The 17,658-nt window shown below is 35.8% G+C and overlaps 1 protein-coding gene across 3 annotated transcripts in view; it reads left to right on the top strand.

The window, feature by feature from the left end:
* The first annotated feature begins 1,856 nt into the window (after nt 1–1,856).
* Nucleotides 1,857–17,658, top strand: part of Rfx7 (regulatory factor X7) — a 133,817-nt gene continuing 118,015 nt past the window's right edge. The window contains exons 1-2 of one of the 3 annotated variants that reach the window (XM_071608293.1): nt 1,857–2,130; nt 2,336–2,498. In XM_071608293.1, the coding sequence (XP_071464394.1) occupies nt 2,338–2,498 (161 nt within the window). In that variant the 5' untranslated portion in view covers nt 1,857–2,130; nt 2,336–2,337. Of the gene's footprint in view, nt 2,179–2,332; nt 2,499–17,658 lie in introns of all 3 variants that reach the window. The other 2 variants (XM_071608291.1, XM_071608292.1) reach the window with 2 other exon arrangements.

Genomic DNA, 17,658 nt, shown 5'->3' with positions numbered 1-17,658 from the left:
TGGAGGAAGAATAACTCTGATAATGTATGAAAGGTGCTAGTTTGGCATACTGAAAGTGTTTAACAAACATTAGCTATTCTATTCTTTTTCAAAGCTTATGTCTAGTGTATACCATATCTATTAACTGGGTCCATAAAATACAGTCTTTACATAGGACACGAGGGCAAAATGAATTTATTAGTAGCTTGTAGTTTCCTAAAGCTGCTAACTGTGGCCTCAGGTTATGAGAAAGAAGGTTCATTTGTGTGATACAATCTGTGCAATGGGTATTGGGAGCATGAAGAAATCTAAGTGGCCTGGGTCCTTATGGAGGAACTGCGTGTTGCACACAGGTATCCTTCCACACACACACCTACACACCCCATGTGCAAGCATTCACTGAATGTGGACAAAAGCAAGAGGGTTTCAGGACAAGGCAGGAACTGAGCACTCAAAGGCCAGGCCACCCAAACCAATCAGATTCACCATCCACTAGGAATCTAAAAGGTGGCAAAGCCTCACAGCTCAAAGTCCATGCACAGCAGGAAAGTGGCCAGAAAATCTGACAGGTAGAAGCCTGAGAGAAATACTGGAAAAGTTAAAGCTGAGGGCTTATAACACCCACAGGCCCAGAGAAAGGTCAGTGTGAGCTGAACAGCTGTTCCATCTGGTGCCAGAGGCCTTGGCTGTTGTCTTCTACAACCAGGCAACTTAGGCCTCCCTGACCAGCCCCACCTAGAAAAGCCAATTCTTCTGTTCTTAAAGGGGACTGATGTGTTTGTGGCAGGGAGCCTTAGAGAGCAAAGCCATCTCTTAAGAATGAATGGGAAAGGAGGGAGAGAGTGGTGCAGTCTGTGGCAGGGTGGGTTTAACTAGCTCCAAAGGAAGGAGCTGTGGCTTAAGCCTCAGCCTCCATGTTATATTACATGCGTTTCTTTTGGAGACAGGCAGGGGCCTTGGCTGCCAGGGACCCTGACAAGCCGCAACTTGAGCTGTGCTTTAGCGCCCAGGCTGAATTGGGAGCGGTATAAAGGGAAGAGGGAGGGCACTCGGGAAAGGGGGTGGCATGGGGAGGCGGAGGGGAACAGCATGAGCAAAGGCATGAAGGAAGAATGAATCTGCAGCGCGTTGAGGATGGCATGGAGACTTCACTGATTGGAGCTGGGAGTTCTTGCGGGGGGATGGAGGCAGCTATGATTGGATAGTTAAAGTGGGGCCAGATTTGGAGGGCTTTGAATGCCCGACCCAGGAGCACTCAACCCAGCTCCTGACTTGCGATTTCCGTTCAAGACCGAATTACCTCAAGGGTGGTTAATTCCAACGGGTGTTCTTCTTTGGGGGCTTCAGCAAAGTCAGCTTATCCTCTTACCTGCTTCAATGCTCTTCATTTACTCAGAGAGGAAGTAATCCTCACTTGTCGAGGGGAGGGGGGGATATTGACCAATTTCACTTTACTTGATTTGAAGATACCAAAAAAAAAAAAAAAATCCACGCTAAATATTATTCAATTTGGTTTCTCCTCCTCACGCAAGTTCTTTCTCTTGCCAGCACCTCCCCCACGTTTTCCTGCTCCCCTCCACCGCTCCGCCTGGCCCCCACGGGCCTCCGGCGGCGCGGTCCCCAGGCCCACCGGCCCGCGCCCACCCTCCGCAGCCGCGCGCTCCGCGCCCGTGCGCCCCCCTCCCGGCCCCCTGCGCCGTGCCCCGCACACACTCGTCCACGCCCCCCCCCCCCGGCCGAGCGGTAGGTGTTGTGCCGTCTGCGCCGGGCCGCAGTGCGGCTGCGCGCACTGGGCTGCTCCGGGGCTGGCAGGGCAGCGGCGGCGGCGGGGCCGGGAGCGAGCGGCGGCGGCGGCGGTGGCGGCGGCGGCGTGGGGAGTGGCGTGGAGCGGAGCCTGGGGCTGCAGCAGCGTGGGGACCTCGGAGTAGAAAGCCCCGGGGACAAGGAAGGAAGGCCGGGCCGCCAAGTCTCGGAGCGGCCGTTCTCCTCGGATCTGGGGGGAGCCTGCCCCAACACCTCGTCTTCAGACGTCCCCCTCCTCACCCCCCAGCCCCGGCCGCTGACGGGAGGAGGCGGCGGGGGGCTGAGGGGCGCCGCCATGCCTCTGCCGCGGTGAAGCGCCCGGCCGTGAGGAGCCGCTCGGTCTCCCCGGTGATGTCCCCCAGGCGGCAGGCGAAAGCGACTTACTCGAGTCCTGGGGTATAGGCCTAGCTTATCCAGCTTCCTTCCTCCTCCTCCTCCTCTACCCCTCCCCCCTTCTCCTCCCCCCCCTTTCGTCCTCCCTTCCCCGTCTCTTCCCTCACCCTTCCCCGCGCCCCCATCTTCCCTCCCTCCCTCTCCCCCACCCCTCCAGCAGCTATGGCAGAGGAACAACAACAGCCGCCACCACAGCAGCCTGATGCCCATCAGCAGCTTCCCCCCAGCGCCCCCAACTCGGGGGTGGCTCTGCCAGCCCTTGTGCCCGGGCTGCCAGGGACAGAGGCCAACGCGCTGCAACACAAGATCAAGAACTCCATCTGGTAAGAGGATCCTCCATCGCTGGGGTGAAAAAGCCCAGGCACATTTCTGCTGCAAAGGGGGTGGGGGGCGGCGGATGAGGAGGCTGATGCATTCATTGAATGTGGGTTTCCCGACTTGGGTGCAAATTTGTAGGACCTCTGGTGGTGTGGGGACTTTGCATCAACCCCTGGTCTCCTTAGCCAAAATATGCTTTTACCCGGTCCTCAATTGTTAATGCAGATAAACAAGTTATTTGTGTTTTTCACTTAGTATAGAGAAATATGGGTCAAAATTAAGTAATTATTGCATGATGATAACATGAATTTGTAACTGGGAATGTGAAATGTGTTTACTCCTTTTTGTAGTCATAGAGAGAGGAAGAAGTGTATTGTGAATTTTCACCAAACAGACATTGTGGGTAAGAATATTAATATGCAGCACAAAACCTAATGTGTCTCTTCCTTTTAGTTGGGTTAGCTGCTGTTTCTGGATGTTTTTGCCTCCTTTATTCTCACGTTGAATTTCCCTTCTAGGGAGCTTATTCTTTACATCGATTGTAAATAAATGCTTCTTTAATATGAAATATTTTAAAGTAGTAGTTTACACTGTAAAGTGAATTTTTAATTTAAAAAGTGGGGAATCAAATAAATGTCTTGCCATTTCGTGTAATTAAAAGAAAGAAAAAAGATAGAAACTACAGATGAAACACTCTTGCTGTTCCTGTGTTTTCCTGTATGAGAATTTCCAATATTTGAGCATTAGATTGAACTCTTACAGACTGGTAGCAGTCTTAATAATTAAATACATTAAATTAAGTTCATCTTCTGTTAGAGCTATTGCAAATATTCTTTGAACATGAACTTGCATTGTTTTGTAGGATTTTTTTCATTAACTGACATTTTTTTTTAAAGCATAGCACTATTTTTTAAATGGAAAGCAATATTTGGAATTTGGTCTAAGAGATTGCTTTTAATAGAAGTTTAAAATAGAATTAAATGTGATGTTAAAAAAAAGGCTTAATTTTGAAAATGAACCTTGTAGGTCCATCATTTGAATATCACTACTAAAATAATGAAAACCACTAACTTTTATATTGCATTTTAAAAACAAACATACAGCAACTGGCATTGCACTTACAGTATTTACACATTTAAAAACAATGAATTTTTAAATATAAAATTAAGGTTTGTGTTATAGAAATTTTCATTATTTTCTTGGCATGCATCCATGTTGTCATGATGCTAGTATGAAGTAGGTCAGTGCAGGCTTTACTAGTTTCATACTATGCAGTAGTTGGCAGTTGAATATCTTACTTTCAGTTTTAATTTTAAAATGAAGTGTAAATATTTTAAAAGATTTTTTTTGGCTTGCCATATTGTGGCAACTTGAATAGATCAGATATATACTTCTCTGTTGGGAGGGAGCAGAGAAAGCAGGCTTTATTTTTCAGTGGATACACTCACCCCTTTTTAAAAAATGAATTACCTCCTGTCATTTAAATGAAGAGATGGTTCTTTTCCTGCTTATCATCTATATTTCCACAAAACCATGTTGTTTTGTACCACTATATGATGTGACTTAGTGTCCCTGAAATCTGTAAATTGAATGAAATACCTTGGTAAAAATTTAGATAGGGATATCCAAGTTAAAGTACTTAAGTCTTTTAAGAAAGGCAGATTTTTTAAAGTTGAATTGGTAAGATATATTTTAATATATTATGTGTACTTATGAGGAAAGAATCTTTATACTTTTAAAATAATTGAATTGTATAGGCATTTAGTGAAATGTTTGTGTAATGAAATGATGATAGTAGAGTGCTTTTTAAAAGTAAATAATGCAATTTAATTATCCTTTTATAGATAAAAGGACATGTACACATCCTAATTATGCTGACTTTAACATGAGAAAAACTTCTGAAGTAGAGTGCACTTCAGTTTTTGGTACTTGCTGTGAAAAACTAAATGGCAACAAACATCTTAATCCCCATATATACCATTTTGTATCTTTATTTTAAAATCATAATGACTAGCATTATTAGCATTTAATTCTCAACTTTAAAAATTCTTTTTACAAAAATTATTTCCTTGTATTTAAAACTGAAATAATATTAATAATAAACATTATTGAATATACTTAATACATAGTGTCATACCCCTGCTCTATACAACTGGATTTTTATCATTGGCCAAATAAGTGTATAAAATAAAGGTGTTAAAAAATGAAAGGTCCTTCACTACCATCTTCTAAGAAATATGTACATTCTCAATATTTGAAAAATGTATCTATATATGTATGTTAAATTTAAATCATTTTTAGTAGATATGACTGCACGTCATTAGGTATCTTATTTCACATTTTTGAGACAAGTCTTTTTTACCAGTTTTTTTGATCACCTGATAATGTTCTGAGGGATTATCAGTTTTCTATTATATCCTATATCATTCTTTGGTACCATTAATATTAAAGATTAAAATTAGATTCAAAATACATGTGGCATTTAAAAATCATCAAATGAGTTTTTCATTTAGGTTGATCAGTTTTTAAATTACTGAGCTTGCAGGTCACAAACAAGTCTGTACTTGTCCTCCTACTCTATAAATATAAATATAGTTTGTGATGTAGGCCTTTAGTTGTACAATGTTATTTATTATCTCAGTTCATAATTAATTTATTCTTTTTTAATAAATTAAAATGCTATTTGATGAAAGTATTCCATTGTAATTTTAAATATTAAATAAGTCTTCGAAAAAAGAATAAGCATTCAAAGTTGAAACCATGACACTTAATGAGATTGATAACTTTCTTAAGAGTTGAAAATGTGTATGCTTTAAGTTATTCAAGAAAATAAAGACATAGTTCACTTGTTAGTGTCTTATGTTTGTTATGATTTATGAATATATCTTCAACATAAATCCTGGTTAACAAGCCTGTATGTTTCCTCATTCCTATTCTGTAGACAAAAGGTTCAAATCACTTACACTCCTCACTTGAAAGGAGATTTATTTGTAGAGGTGTATTTAAATATGCTGTAAGAATGGTATTTGTATTTTTTAAACAGTAGAATTTTAAAATAAACTTTATGCATTAGAAAATAGAAAACTCATGTCTTTTCTAAAGGAAGACTCATACTGGCAACAGAAAACAAAGGTATAACCCCATCTACTTGTAGACTTCTTTAATTTATATTTCATCCCTTTTTGGCTACTTAAGAATATCAAAGCAAGTTTTCCCTTCCTCTTATCTCCCAGTATCTTCAGAGTTCTCTATTTAGTTTAAATAACAACAACAAAAATTTACTGTTTTTCTTTTCCTTTAAAAAGAAGTTTTACTTGAAACTATTATAGAATTGGAATGGAGAAAATAGGATGGAAAACATTACATTTGAGATGGCTTCATTCTATTGATGAAAAGTTATGTTTAAGACTAGATCATACTTATATGGATTGGAGTGGCTAATATTTTTGCCGTTATGCTATAGCATAGATAACACACTTACTAAGACATTAAAAAGAAGGTTCAATATTTTATTGTAGAAAACATTGTAATACTCTACTGAAAAAAAAAAGATTCTTAAAAGAGTTAGCAGTTGCTGTTTTTATTTATGTAATTTTTTATTTGCAGGTAAAACCTTATAAATCTTTTCTTCAAACAGTCCAATAGCATGTAGCATTGTTCTACCCAGTTTATGGAGAGAAATTGAGTGTCAGGGAAGCTATAGGATTTCTTTTGGCAAATCCTGGAAGCAGTGATGATTGGGTCAGAGTTTCTTGTCTTTATTCAATTCTGTAAGTCATACAACTTGAGTCTGGTACATTTTAGAATTAGAATTACAATCTAAAATTTTTTTATGTGTTCCATTTTGGATATTTTCTGAGTTCAAATTTAAGCCCAGATTGACTCAGTTTTGTTTTACTTATTGTGATGACAATAAACATCTAGACATTAAGTGATTTCTTGTTTCCTTTTTAGTACAGTGAGCATACCCTGTTAATCCAAAGGTTTACATAGTAATGCCTCATTAGTCCTGATTTCTGTACTTTGTCATAAAACTCAGTAGTTAGTTTTCAGTTATGCAGTTTATTAATTCTGAGAAATAGTTATTGTTCCTTCAACTACAGTGGGAGATATTTACTGTAAAGCTTCTAATTTTATAGTGTACTTTTACCATAAGTCCATGATCTTCATTTTGCTTTAAAATTAAAGACTAACTAGTACCTCAGCTAGCTTTCATGTATTTTTAATTAGTTGCTTAACAGTGCTACCTACCCTGAATTCAACAGTCTTCTATACCAAACACCCAAAAGACTTTATGGTACTTTTTTGGCTTGCTCTGGATTTAGGCCAGCTGTGATGGTTGTATCCCAATACTAACTGTCTTCTCTATTGACTACAAAGACAAGTTGAACAATTTCAAGCTTGTCAGTTTTCTGGTCTCAAGAACGATATGTATGTATATAAATAATTGACTGATTTACTTTTTCTGTTGGAAGGTGTCCTGAATGATGGTGTGTCCAGAACTGATTTGGATTCTGTCTCACTACTAGCTTTTAGTATTAAAGGGAAAAAATAGCTTCACAGTGGTAAAAAAGGACAGAAGTGTCTTATTTATTATGAAGGAAATGCTTTGAATAAAGTTAAACCAAATTGGTTTTAATTAAAATTAAAGTTGTACAAATGCAAATCGAAGCAAACATTGTCAAATATTCACATTTGAACACTTTCAAGAAAGAACAAAAAATGTTCAACTGAATATCTGCTACATCCTAAGTACTATGCTAAAGACTGGCATTTGAGGAATGCCCATTCACTTGTAATATTAACTTTGTAGAATTAAGCTAAGCAAAAATGAGCAATAAAACATCTCTTTTATCCAGTTAGGGAACAAGGGAAAGAAACAATACATGTCAAAGTATGAATCTGGGGAAAGTACACCTTAATTTCCTCATTTATAAAATGAGACAGTTATACTAAATGACTTACAGGTTCCTTTAGCTAAATATCTGCCCCTCTGCTACTAAATTAACACTGACAACAATAATAAAACATACCATAAGCATAGTGAAAGACTGATATAATTAACTTATCACAGGCAATCAGCAGAACATTTTCAGTGGACAGGTTATTAGGATTTGTCAGTCTTTCTTTGGATGTTAGCCCAGGAGGAATATCTGAAGGTGTTTTTCACTTATTGTTACTTTCTGCAAGGGTTCTCTTATATGAGATTAAGTCTGCAAATATTTACTGATCATGTATTGCATTTAAAGTATTCTAAGAGCTGTTTATTATGCAAAAATATGAGAGGCTGTGCAGTAATCCTGGTTGTTGGGGAGATTGCTAACTGCTGGTTGAGGGATTGCAATAAGGGAGGCTATTTGTGTGCTTCTGTTAATTGTTTTCTTTATAAAGAGATGGTTAAATTGACAAGCACCTCCCATAGGAACCTTTTCGTATAGTAATAAGTTAGTAGTCAAAGTCAGATTGTAAATTTGACTGTGTAAATAAGAAAGATGCACATTATTTTCAGAATAGTGTTGAGTTTGACAACTAATTCTCTTCATCTAAGGTAGATATTTTAATGTGTAATTGTGACAGTATTTTTGTAAGTTAAAAGAACAAGGTTGTAAAATGATTACTACACATCTCATTGAAGTAGACCACTCTCATCCAGTACCTCCATTTCTGTCAGTCTCTCTGTTTAGTCTTTAATTACTTTCTCTTTGGCTTTCTGGAGGGTTCTAAGAATTGAGGTTAAAGATGAGCAGCAAGGCCAATAGGATGAAGAATCTTCCTGCTCTGGACAGTATAATAAAATAAAGGACAGTAAGCTGTAAGGCCTTAATGCTCTTGATCACTGACTATGATTAAGATAGTAGCATTTAACCTTAACCCACATAAATAAAAACTTTAAAACATGATTTAATTTTTCTTTTTAGGACTATAAATAGGCATTGAGTTTTTCTGAATTTCACGAATTACATTTATCTCTTATTTTATAAGAGGACATAGAAATAAGGTTTGGCTAATTTTGTACAATATTTCTATCAGGCATTGATTACAGTAGCTTTCTAACAGAAAGTTGTGTGGTAGGCGAGGTTTTATATTTCCTCATGTTTGTGAACCAACTGAAAATGTGCAGATATTCTTTGCTATTTGAACCTCTATTTTGGTTCCTGAGTTCAGAGAGTGAGAGGTCATTGGGTGACAGATTCCTATCTGTTATGCCTTGGAGTTTTAGAAGTAGAGTTCATATGGTGTGAAACACTATTGCTTTCAAATAGCCATACCTAAAAAAAAAAATCTTTCATGTGACCCATCTTAGTTTGGATAGCAAGGGTTCAGAGAGCAAACAGTGCCTTTATGCTCATTCCAACAAAGGATTAGCAAATTGATTTGAATTTTCATGCTAAGTCTGATACCAAAGGAATGAGAATAGAAAGCTTTACAATGCTTCCCCTTTTTTCTAAATTGAATAATTTTCAGAATTTTAGCTCTGATACAGATAAAGCATTAGAACAATTGGTTATATTGCAGGATGAGAGTCACTGGGGCTATTGTTGACATTTGATATCTAATTTTAAGATAGAAATTAAGCATGGAGAGCACTTGGATTTATGAATTTCTGTTATTCCGTGTTTTCCTATTTTAAGCACTTTGTACTGCCAAGTGGATGAGATGTGAAATGGGGGGTTGCTGTATTACATGGCTACTTTGGTTTGTACTCTCCAGGGCCCTTTTTCTTTGTCTTCATTATCTTATTTCTCTGCTTGGATATTTTGTTGATCCCTTTATCCACTATCTTAAGAATCTTTTTTTTTCTGCTGATATAAACTGTAATTCATGAACGATTGCCTTATGAACCTTTCTTATCTCCTAGGGAACACCGATCTGAGTTGTGTAATTTAATAATATTTTTTGGTTATTTAGACTGGCCTTACTACCTGAGGTGAGTCCATTTTAGTGAGTTTTTTGTGGATTTAAGTGAGACATTCTCATTTTCTAAAATGTAAAGTTCATAGGAATTCAGAGACAATATACCTGAAACAAAACAATCACTGCAAATAATTTATTGTGTAATGGTAAAATCTGTAAAGAATTTGTAGCCAAGGACTTGTAATTGTTTCTGAAGTGTGTGTGTGTGTGTGCGCGCACACACACACACACAAATATATATATACACACACGGACACACACTCATATGTATATATATGAAATTTTAAATTTTAATCGGATAGAAGTGCCACTTCAGTGACATCTTCTTGGAGTAAAGTTGAAGCTTCTGGGAACCTGAGAAATATATTCTAACAAAATTATTCAGTTTAAGTAAATTAATCACTTCCCTAATTTGATGGTAGCCATTAGGTCTGTTAATAGTATATGTAAGCAATCTATGAAATAAAATTTAAAAATTATGTTATTTGTTCACTTTTTCTAAAGCAAGAGCTATTAGCAAGTAGCATTTGGGTAAATTCTTTTTTTATGAGCTTAAAAACAAAAGGCAGTTTATTAACAGAATAATGCAGTTTAATTTTTAAAATGTATTCACTTAAATATCATATTTATTCAAAATAGTCAATGAGTACCTTCTGTACGACAAACTTTGACCTGAGAACTTGTTCCATTTAAATGGCCTTTTTTGTTTGTTTGTTTTATTTATACATGACATAGGAATGCATCACAATTCTTATTACACATATAGAACAATTTTTCATACCTGTTTGTATATAAAGTATGTTCACACAGCATTTGAGTAAATTCTACACATAAAAGTTTCCAGGAAATGAGAAGGTCAAAGATTAATCCTGAATTAATAGAAGTAAATGATCAAGGAAAACTTAAATTCAATACATGTTTATTTTAATGTCTCCTATATGCAAGACATAGAATTAAAAAGTAATAGCATATTATCCCTTACCTTTAGAACATTTATCGTCTTGTATAATAGATATATGTATCACTAATGAAATTTAACAAAAGATTGTGTTAAATGCACTAATGGTGTAATCAATGTTATAAACAGAGTTAGATGAGGGAGAGATTCCAAGGACATAAATGTTTTTATTGGCAAAATTCAAGATAGGCCCTAGTAAAAAATCAAGGGATAGGCTATAGATACAAACACACCAAAATTCAAGATAGGCACTAGTAAAAAATCAAGGGATAGGCTATAGATGCAAACACACTTAATAAGATACTTACTGGGACTTCTTTATTCTCACTGTGAGAAATAAGAGAGTTGTCAATGGCAAATAAATCTTGACAATAATGTTAATAATTAGAGAAAAATAGATTGGAATAAAACTTACTTGTGAAATTTACTAGGAGTGAGGTTTCTACCAACCAATTGTAATCCTCTTATCAAAATTTGATTTCCAAAGGTTAAAAAATATATGTAAAATAATAATAGAGAAGAAAAGGATGGAAGTGAGGCAGAAGACCAGAGTACAAATAGCTATCATTGTTACCTTAAATCTGGCATTTCCACAACAACCTTTCTTTTATACCTTGGTGTACTTCACCACCTCAATTTGCTTTCGTTTTCAGTTATTCTAGGTTTTTTTGATAGTAGATATCACTGTTCATTCTTTCTATCAGTCTGGCAATATTGGTTTTAGCTTTGGTTTTTCTGTCTCATGTCCATGCCCAGTGTTTTAAGTAGTTGTCCAGTTCGCAATATAACTTTATTTTCTTCCTGTTTTCCTCTTTACACTGTCAAAACCATAGATAAGTCCTGCACCATCCTATTTCTGGATAATTACAGCAGCATATAACTCTTCTCTGCCACAACCTTTCTTTTGCAATAAACTATGCTATATATTACTATTAAAACAAGTCTTCTAAAACATCTGTTTTCATGTGATCTCTTTCTAAAAACTTACAGTGATTTCTTCTTGCCCACCATATCATTTAAAGATTTCCATTGGGTTTCAAAGGTCTCAATATTCTAGCCACATATATTCATTCCAATTCTATTTCTTGCTGTTCACCACTATTCAATATCCATCCAAACCAGCAGGTGCTATATTATTTGCCTTATATTTTTTGGTCCTACTTATGTTTCTGCTTTGTTCCTACTTTATATCTTTCCTGCCACTTCCATCTTCAGATCCTACTTAATTACACATAACCCTTTTTAAAATTATGGCTCAACTCAATGTACCATGAAACATTCTTTGCTACTCTAGTTCACATTGCCCTACTCTAGTTCAGATTGCCCCTTTCTTGACCTCATGTTATATAATGAATTCTGTATGATCTTAATTTTTTTGCTATGCAGTTTTAATAAACATGTTCTTTGAAGCTAAGAACATCTTTTAATTTCTTATCTGCTGGTAAGTACTAGTACATATTTTTTGTTTATTACATTCTTAGAGGTTCTTAATCTTTTCTACATGTTATTTCTGCACTGAATATGTTTAGTGTGTTAATTTTCTTCCCAAATATATTATTAAATTTATAATTTTCTGCATTTTACACAATAAAGGACTTATAGCAATTAATTTTTTAAAAATGTGTGCTGATGAAACTGAAGTAATCGTTTATTGATTCATTGAAAGCTGAAAGTCTGTTCTAGTCCCGTGTTTTTTTTACCATGTGTCTAGAAAAATAATGTAGGTCCCAAGTGAGAGCCATTGTGGCCCTCATTTTAAATATACCAAGCGTATGACTACTACTTTCATGACTGAGTATAAAACAGAACAATATTCAGTTAGTTTTTTTGTGTGCTGATTAGTTATTCTGTGTTAACCTAGTTCCCAGGGGATAAAATTAGAATCTTCTTTTTAAAACTTTTTTTTAGTAGTAGATAGACACACTACCTTTATTTTATTTGTTTTTATTTTTATGTGGTGCTGGGGATCAAACCCAATACCTCATGCATGCTAGACGTAAGCGTTCTACCACTGAGCTACAACCCCAACTCCTAAACTTAGAATCTTAAAGACACCCTAACATTGAAATGGGGGTGGAGACTTTAAGCTTTTGTCCTGTCGTTTCAAGCTAATTTTTTAGACAAGACCCATGGCTGCGGCAACTTGTGGAGTCATGGCCAAAGCCTAAAGATGACAAATGAAATCTGTGAGTGAGGACAAATAATGAAAAAGGTAGATTTATCTGGGAAGTGAGGAGGAAATGACTAAAACAGAAAAACAATTCTAAGGGCTGAAGTACTTCGAATTTTTAAAACTGGCTATTCAGGCTCCTGAACCTTCTTATTTGTCTGACAGATAGCCTCTTTTTATCTGGTGATCTTTCTTTAAAGGACGCTTTGAGCTCTAAATTTTTGTTTTATATTATGCTGCTTGGTAGAATGGTGATTCTTAAGTTGTGGTTATTTTAGCCTCACTTGGAAACTTGTTACAAATGTAAATTTTGAGGCTTCAACCCAGACTTAAGTCTTAACAGAAACTTGGAAGTATTATCAGCAGTCTTTGATTTACTTAATCCTTCATGTGCTTCTGATACTCAAAACTGAAATTTGAAAACCACTAGATTGAAAATTCATCTTCTAATTTAAGCAAAAGTGCTATGTGGCAAAATTTTAGTATTCACAGTCATTCCTTTATTATACTAGGTGGAGTTAATGATTTCTTTATTTTAATTTTTATAGTATTTGAATATAATTCTGCTGTATCTTCCACTATCTATATCGTCCACTAAACTGAAATCTCCAGTCTCAGTAATTGTATATTAAATGAATTGATGAATAAAAAGTAAACACATAGTATACTCAGATTTAGTCAACAAATAAAAGACAGGCAAATACACACACCAAAAATAGTGATCCATACACAAAAGAGCGTGAAAAGTATAACCCAGAAGTCAGCAAACATTTTTATCCGCATGGCCAAATAATAAAAGTAAATATTTTTTGTCTTTGTAGGGTAGAGAGTCTCTGTTGTACCCACTTTACTCTGTATATGAGAAAAGTAGCCATAGACAATATATAAATGAATAGGTATGTCTGGATTTGGTTCTTAGTAGTTTAGACCATTGCCATACTGGGATTAAAAACTCAAAGAATATAGGTTACAGTTCTCAGTCTTCCTTCCCAGTGCCAGTCAGATACAACAAATACCTGAGGCAGCTAACTTATAAAGAGAAAAAGGTTATTCCTGCTCACAGTTTTGGAGATGCACAGTCCAATATCAGGTTGGCCTCTGGTTAATGCAATGGATGGTAGCTTGTCATGGTAGGAATATATGAAGGAGTTTGTAGTCACATCTTTTTTTTTTTTTTTTTTAAATTCTCTCTCTTTATTTATTTATTTATTTATTTTAGTTTTTTTTTCAGCAGACACAACATCTTTGTTTGTATGTGGTGCTGAGGATCGAACCTGGGCCGCACGCATGCCAGGCGGGCGTGCTACCGCTTGAGCCACATCCCCAGCCCCATGTAGTCACATCTTGACCAGGAGCAGAGAGAAAGGATTGTTGGGGCCAGGTTGTTCCTTTACAACATCTTCTTGTGAGGAGTTAAGGAGTCACATGGGGACTACAAGGAGTCACACCAGAACCACCTTGCCCCCAATGACCCAAGGCCCTCTTAGTAGGTGGGCCTCACCTTCCAAAGATTCCACCATCACTCACCGATACCACCTTGGGAACCATCTTTAATCATAGTGAACCTTTGGGGGGTCCTCAGACCACACCCAAACCTTAGCACTCCCATTTCTCAACAAACAATGGATGATGGTTATTTAGCCCATCTGATATTTTGTCCTATAATACTTTTTAAAAATATTTTTTAGATGTCAACAGACCTTTGTTTTATTTATTTATATGTGGTGCTGAGAATCAAACCCATGCCTCACATATGCTAGGCAAGAACACTACCACTGAGCTACAACCCCAGCCCCCTGTAATTCTTTTTTGAATAGTCCTAACTCAGTTTCTAATAACAGTGAATGATGATGATGATGATGATGATAAGAAGAAGAAGAAGAAAGTATTACAATTTCTAGTTTCTGGTCTGACACATCAAGAGTTTGGAAATCCTCATTCAGGTCATAACAGCAAGAAAAAAAAAAAAGTTTAACAAACTAAAAATTAGCTTCAAGGTAAAGAACTGCCCTAAAAATTGGAGAGATAGATGAGTCGTATAATCACAGTTTACTCACAGAGTAGAATCCCAGAAGTAGAAGCCTGTATCTAACACCAGTATACATAGAAACACTTTATAGTGCTATTGATCGATTGCTGGAGGCTCATTGTGGATTAGCTGGAGAGTCAAAACTGGGCGCCCAGTTTTGAGGGCAGGGACTCATCCTGAGTTTTACTTCCAGGAGCCCTGTTTCTCACTGTAAAGGTCATAGAAGAATCCTTCTGTTTTTCCAAAAGAAAACAAAAGAGAAAAATATCCATTTTAATATATGTTCACAGCTGTCTGTTCTCTTTAACAAGGCCAACCCTCAAACCAAACTGTTTACAAGAACCTAATCAACTGGAACTTTATGAAGCCTAACTGATCTGCAAGAAAGAAAATATCCAGCTCAGCCCCTTTCAGGCTTTGATAAAGGGAAGGAAAATATTTCAGACTTCTGAAAAACTGAGAAGAGTTTAGAATGTTTCCCCTCCCCTTACAGTTTACTACTCATCTATAGGACTAATACAGATTAGCACATGGTGGCCCACAAGAATTGTAACCCTCACACTCTATTTAAGGAGTTTCAAAGGATGCCTTAAGTCAAAGAAGAGACAAAAGGAAGGACACTGGAAAAAAAAATCTTAGCCTATGACACCATTGCAACATAACAAATAGTGAATCCAGCCTAACTCCTAGCAGGATATCATAAAACAGCACAGATAAGAATCGGACTTAGATATGAAGTTATTAGATTGGGTATTTAGAATAATTATGATTAATATCCTAAGAGCTCTGAAGGAGACAACATGCAAGAATAGATGGATAAACAGAGAAATGGAAACTCTTTAAGAATTTAAATTTAAAGGAAATGCTAAAGATGAAAAACACTGTAACAGAATTGAAGAATGCCTTTGATGGACTCATCGGTACACTGGACATGGCAGGAAAGAATCAGGGAACATGAAGATGTCAGTGGAAACTTCCAAAACTGGTAGGTAAAGAAAAACAATGATAAATTATAGGGAGACGAATATTTAAGAAGTGACAGTTACAAAAGGTGTGCCATATGTGTAATGGGAATATTGAAAGTAGAAGACAGGAAACGAAGAAATATTTAAAGTACTAGTGGTTTGAGAAATTTCCACAATTATTGATACATACCACACCACAGATACAGGAAGCTCAAGAGAAAACCAGTCAGAATAAACACACACACAAAAATGACATCTAGGCATATTTTATCCAAGATGCAGAAAGAAAATCTTGAAAGCCAGAAGGAAAAAAAATCGTACTTACAGAAGAATAGCAGTAAGAATTACATCATACTTTTCAGAAACTATCAAACAAAAAGAAAAAAGTATTACTACTGAGAATATGAAAAAAAAAACCTCACCAGATAGAATTCTGTATTCAACAAAATTATCTTTCAAGAGTGAAGAAAGAATACTTTCTCAAACAGAAATTGAAGAAAAAAAGAAAGAAAAGAAAAAAGGGTGACATGTTAACCTAGCTGTATCAGTAATCACTTGAAGTATAAATGTTTTAAACACTAATTAAAAGACTGATATGTGGATGCTTATTCACAATAAGTCAGGGGGCTAGAGAAAAATAGAGAGGTACTTTGGATTAGGTAGAGGGGAGTGAAGGGAGGGAAGGGGTAGGAGGGGAGGAAGGGTAGTAGAAGGATTTGGACATTATTACTCTGTGTGCACATATGATCATACTACCAAGGTGATTCTACATCATGTACAACCAGAAGAATGAGAAGTCATATTCCATTTATGTATGATGTATCAAAATGCATTCTACTATCATGTATAACTAATTAGAACAAATAAATCTTAAAAAAAAAAAGTCTGAAACTGTGGATAGTGAATAAAAAATAAGACCCTACCATATAGTATCTACATCATTTACAGATTTTGGTACTTTATTATTTAGTAACCAATTTCTTTTAACATATTCTGTGTATGTATTGTAACACTGAATTTGAGAACCTTTACTGTAAATGTTGCAAGCAAATGGTAAACTGATAAATCATGAACAGTTACAGGGAAAATGGCCATACTTTGTCACTTGTTTTATGTATAAACCATTTAATTTCCTCTGAGAAGCTAAAGGAAATGCTAAAGATGAAAAACACTGTAACAGAGTTAATTAGAATTAATTTTACAATTGTTGAGCATTTACATGGATTCTGCTTTTTTTAAAATAAAACAGCTTTATTGAGATAACTTATATACCATAAATATTTCTGCCTTAAATATACAATTAAATGATTTTTATTATATTTACAAAGTTGTAGTCATTATGACCTAATAAAATTTTAAAACATTCTGGTTTTTTAAAGCAGTTATGAAAGTAAATTATATTACCTAAGTTGCACAGCAATTAGAAATAAAAAGCTAATTTATCTAATTATAATTCTAGAGGATCAAAAGTGGTAGAAACATTTGAGATAGTGTTTTTATTTCATATATTGATGAAACTTGACAATAGGACATGAGTTTCTAGAAACTCATGAAGTTACATATGGCTCTCTTCTTTTTCTCTGAAGTCTTTCTTTGTTTTTTCTCCCCTGGATCAGTCTTCTAGCACTTTAGCTATGCTACAAAGCTTTAGGTCACTGGAAAAAAAAAAAATTGTCAAATGTTGTTTTGAGGTTTACCATAAGTAATCAGGTATTTGTGTGGATCTTCCTATGGTGCACATTATTTCCAGACACTTCTACTTGATATATATTTGGCATTTATATAGTACTATTTGTCAGATCTCATTTTTTTTCTGCAGCATATTTTGAACTGGTGAGACAATTATTTCTTTAAATTAATATTCTCATTAAGATGGATTAAAAAATTTCTGCTAAGCATAAGAATTTGGAAGCTAGAATAGCTTTTATTTAAAAACTCTTAAGAGTAATTAATAGTTTTAAAATGACAAGTTATCAGAATCACACAAAGAGGCAACAAATTATAATGTGTTCTAGAATTAGTTGCCTGAATTTGCCACCCATGTAACCTAACCTTTTGAAACTGTTTCCTTTTTCAATAAAATAGAAATAGTAATAGTGCTTACCTTGTAGAGTTACAGTGAAGATTA

Source organism: Marmota flaviventris, chromosome 2 (assembly GCF_047511675.1).
Source record: "Marmota flaviventris isolate mMarFla1 chromosome 2, mMarFla1.hap1, whole genome shotgun sequence".
Taxonomy (NCBI): Eukaryota; Metazoa; Chordata; class Mammalia; order Rodentia; family Sciuridae; genus Marmota; species Marmota flaviventris.
The sequence above is the reverse complement of the archived record's forward strand: the minus strand, read 5'-3'. Positions and strand labels throughout refer to the sequence as shown.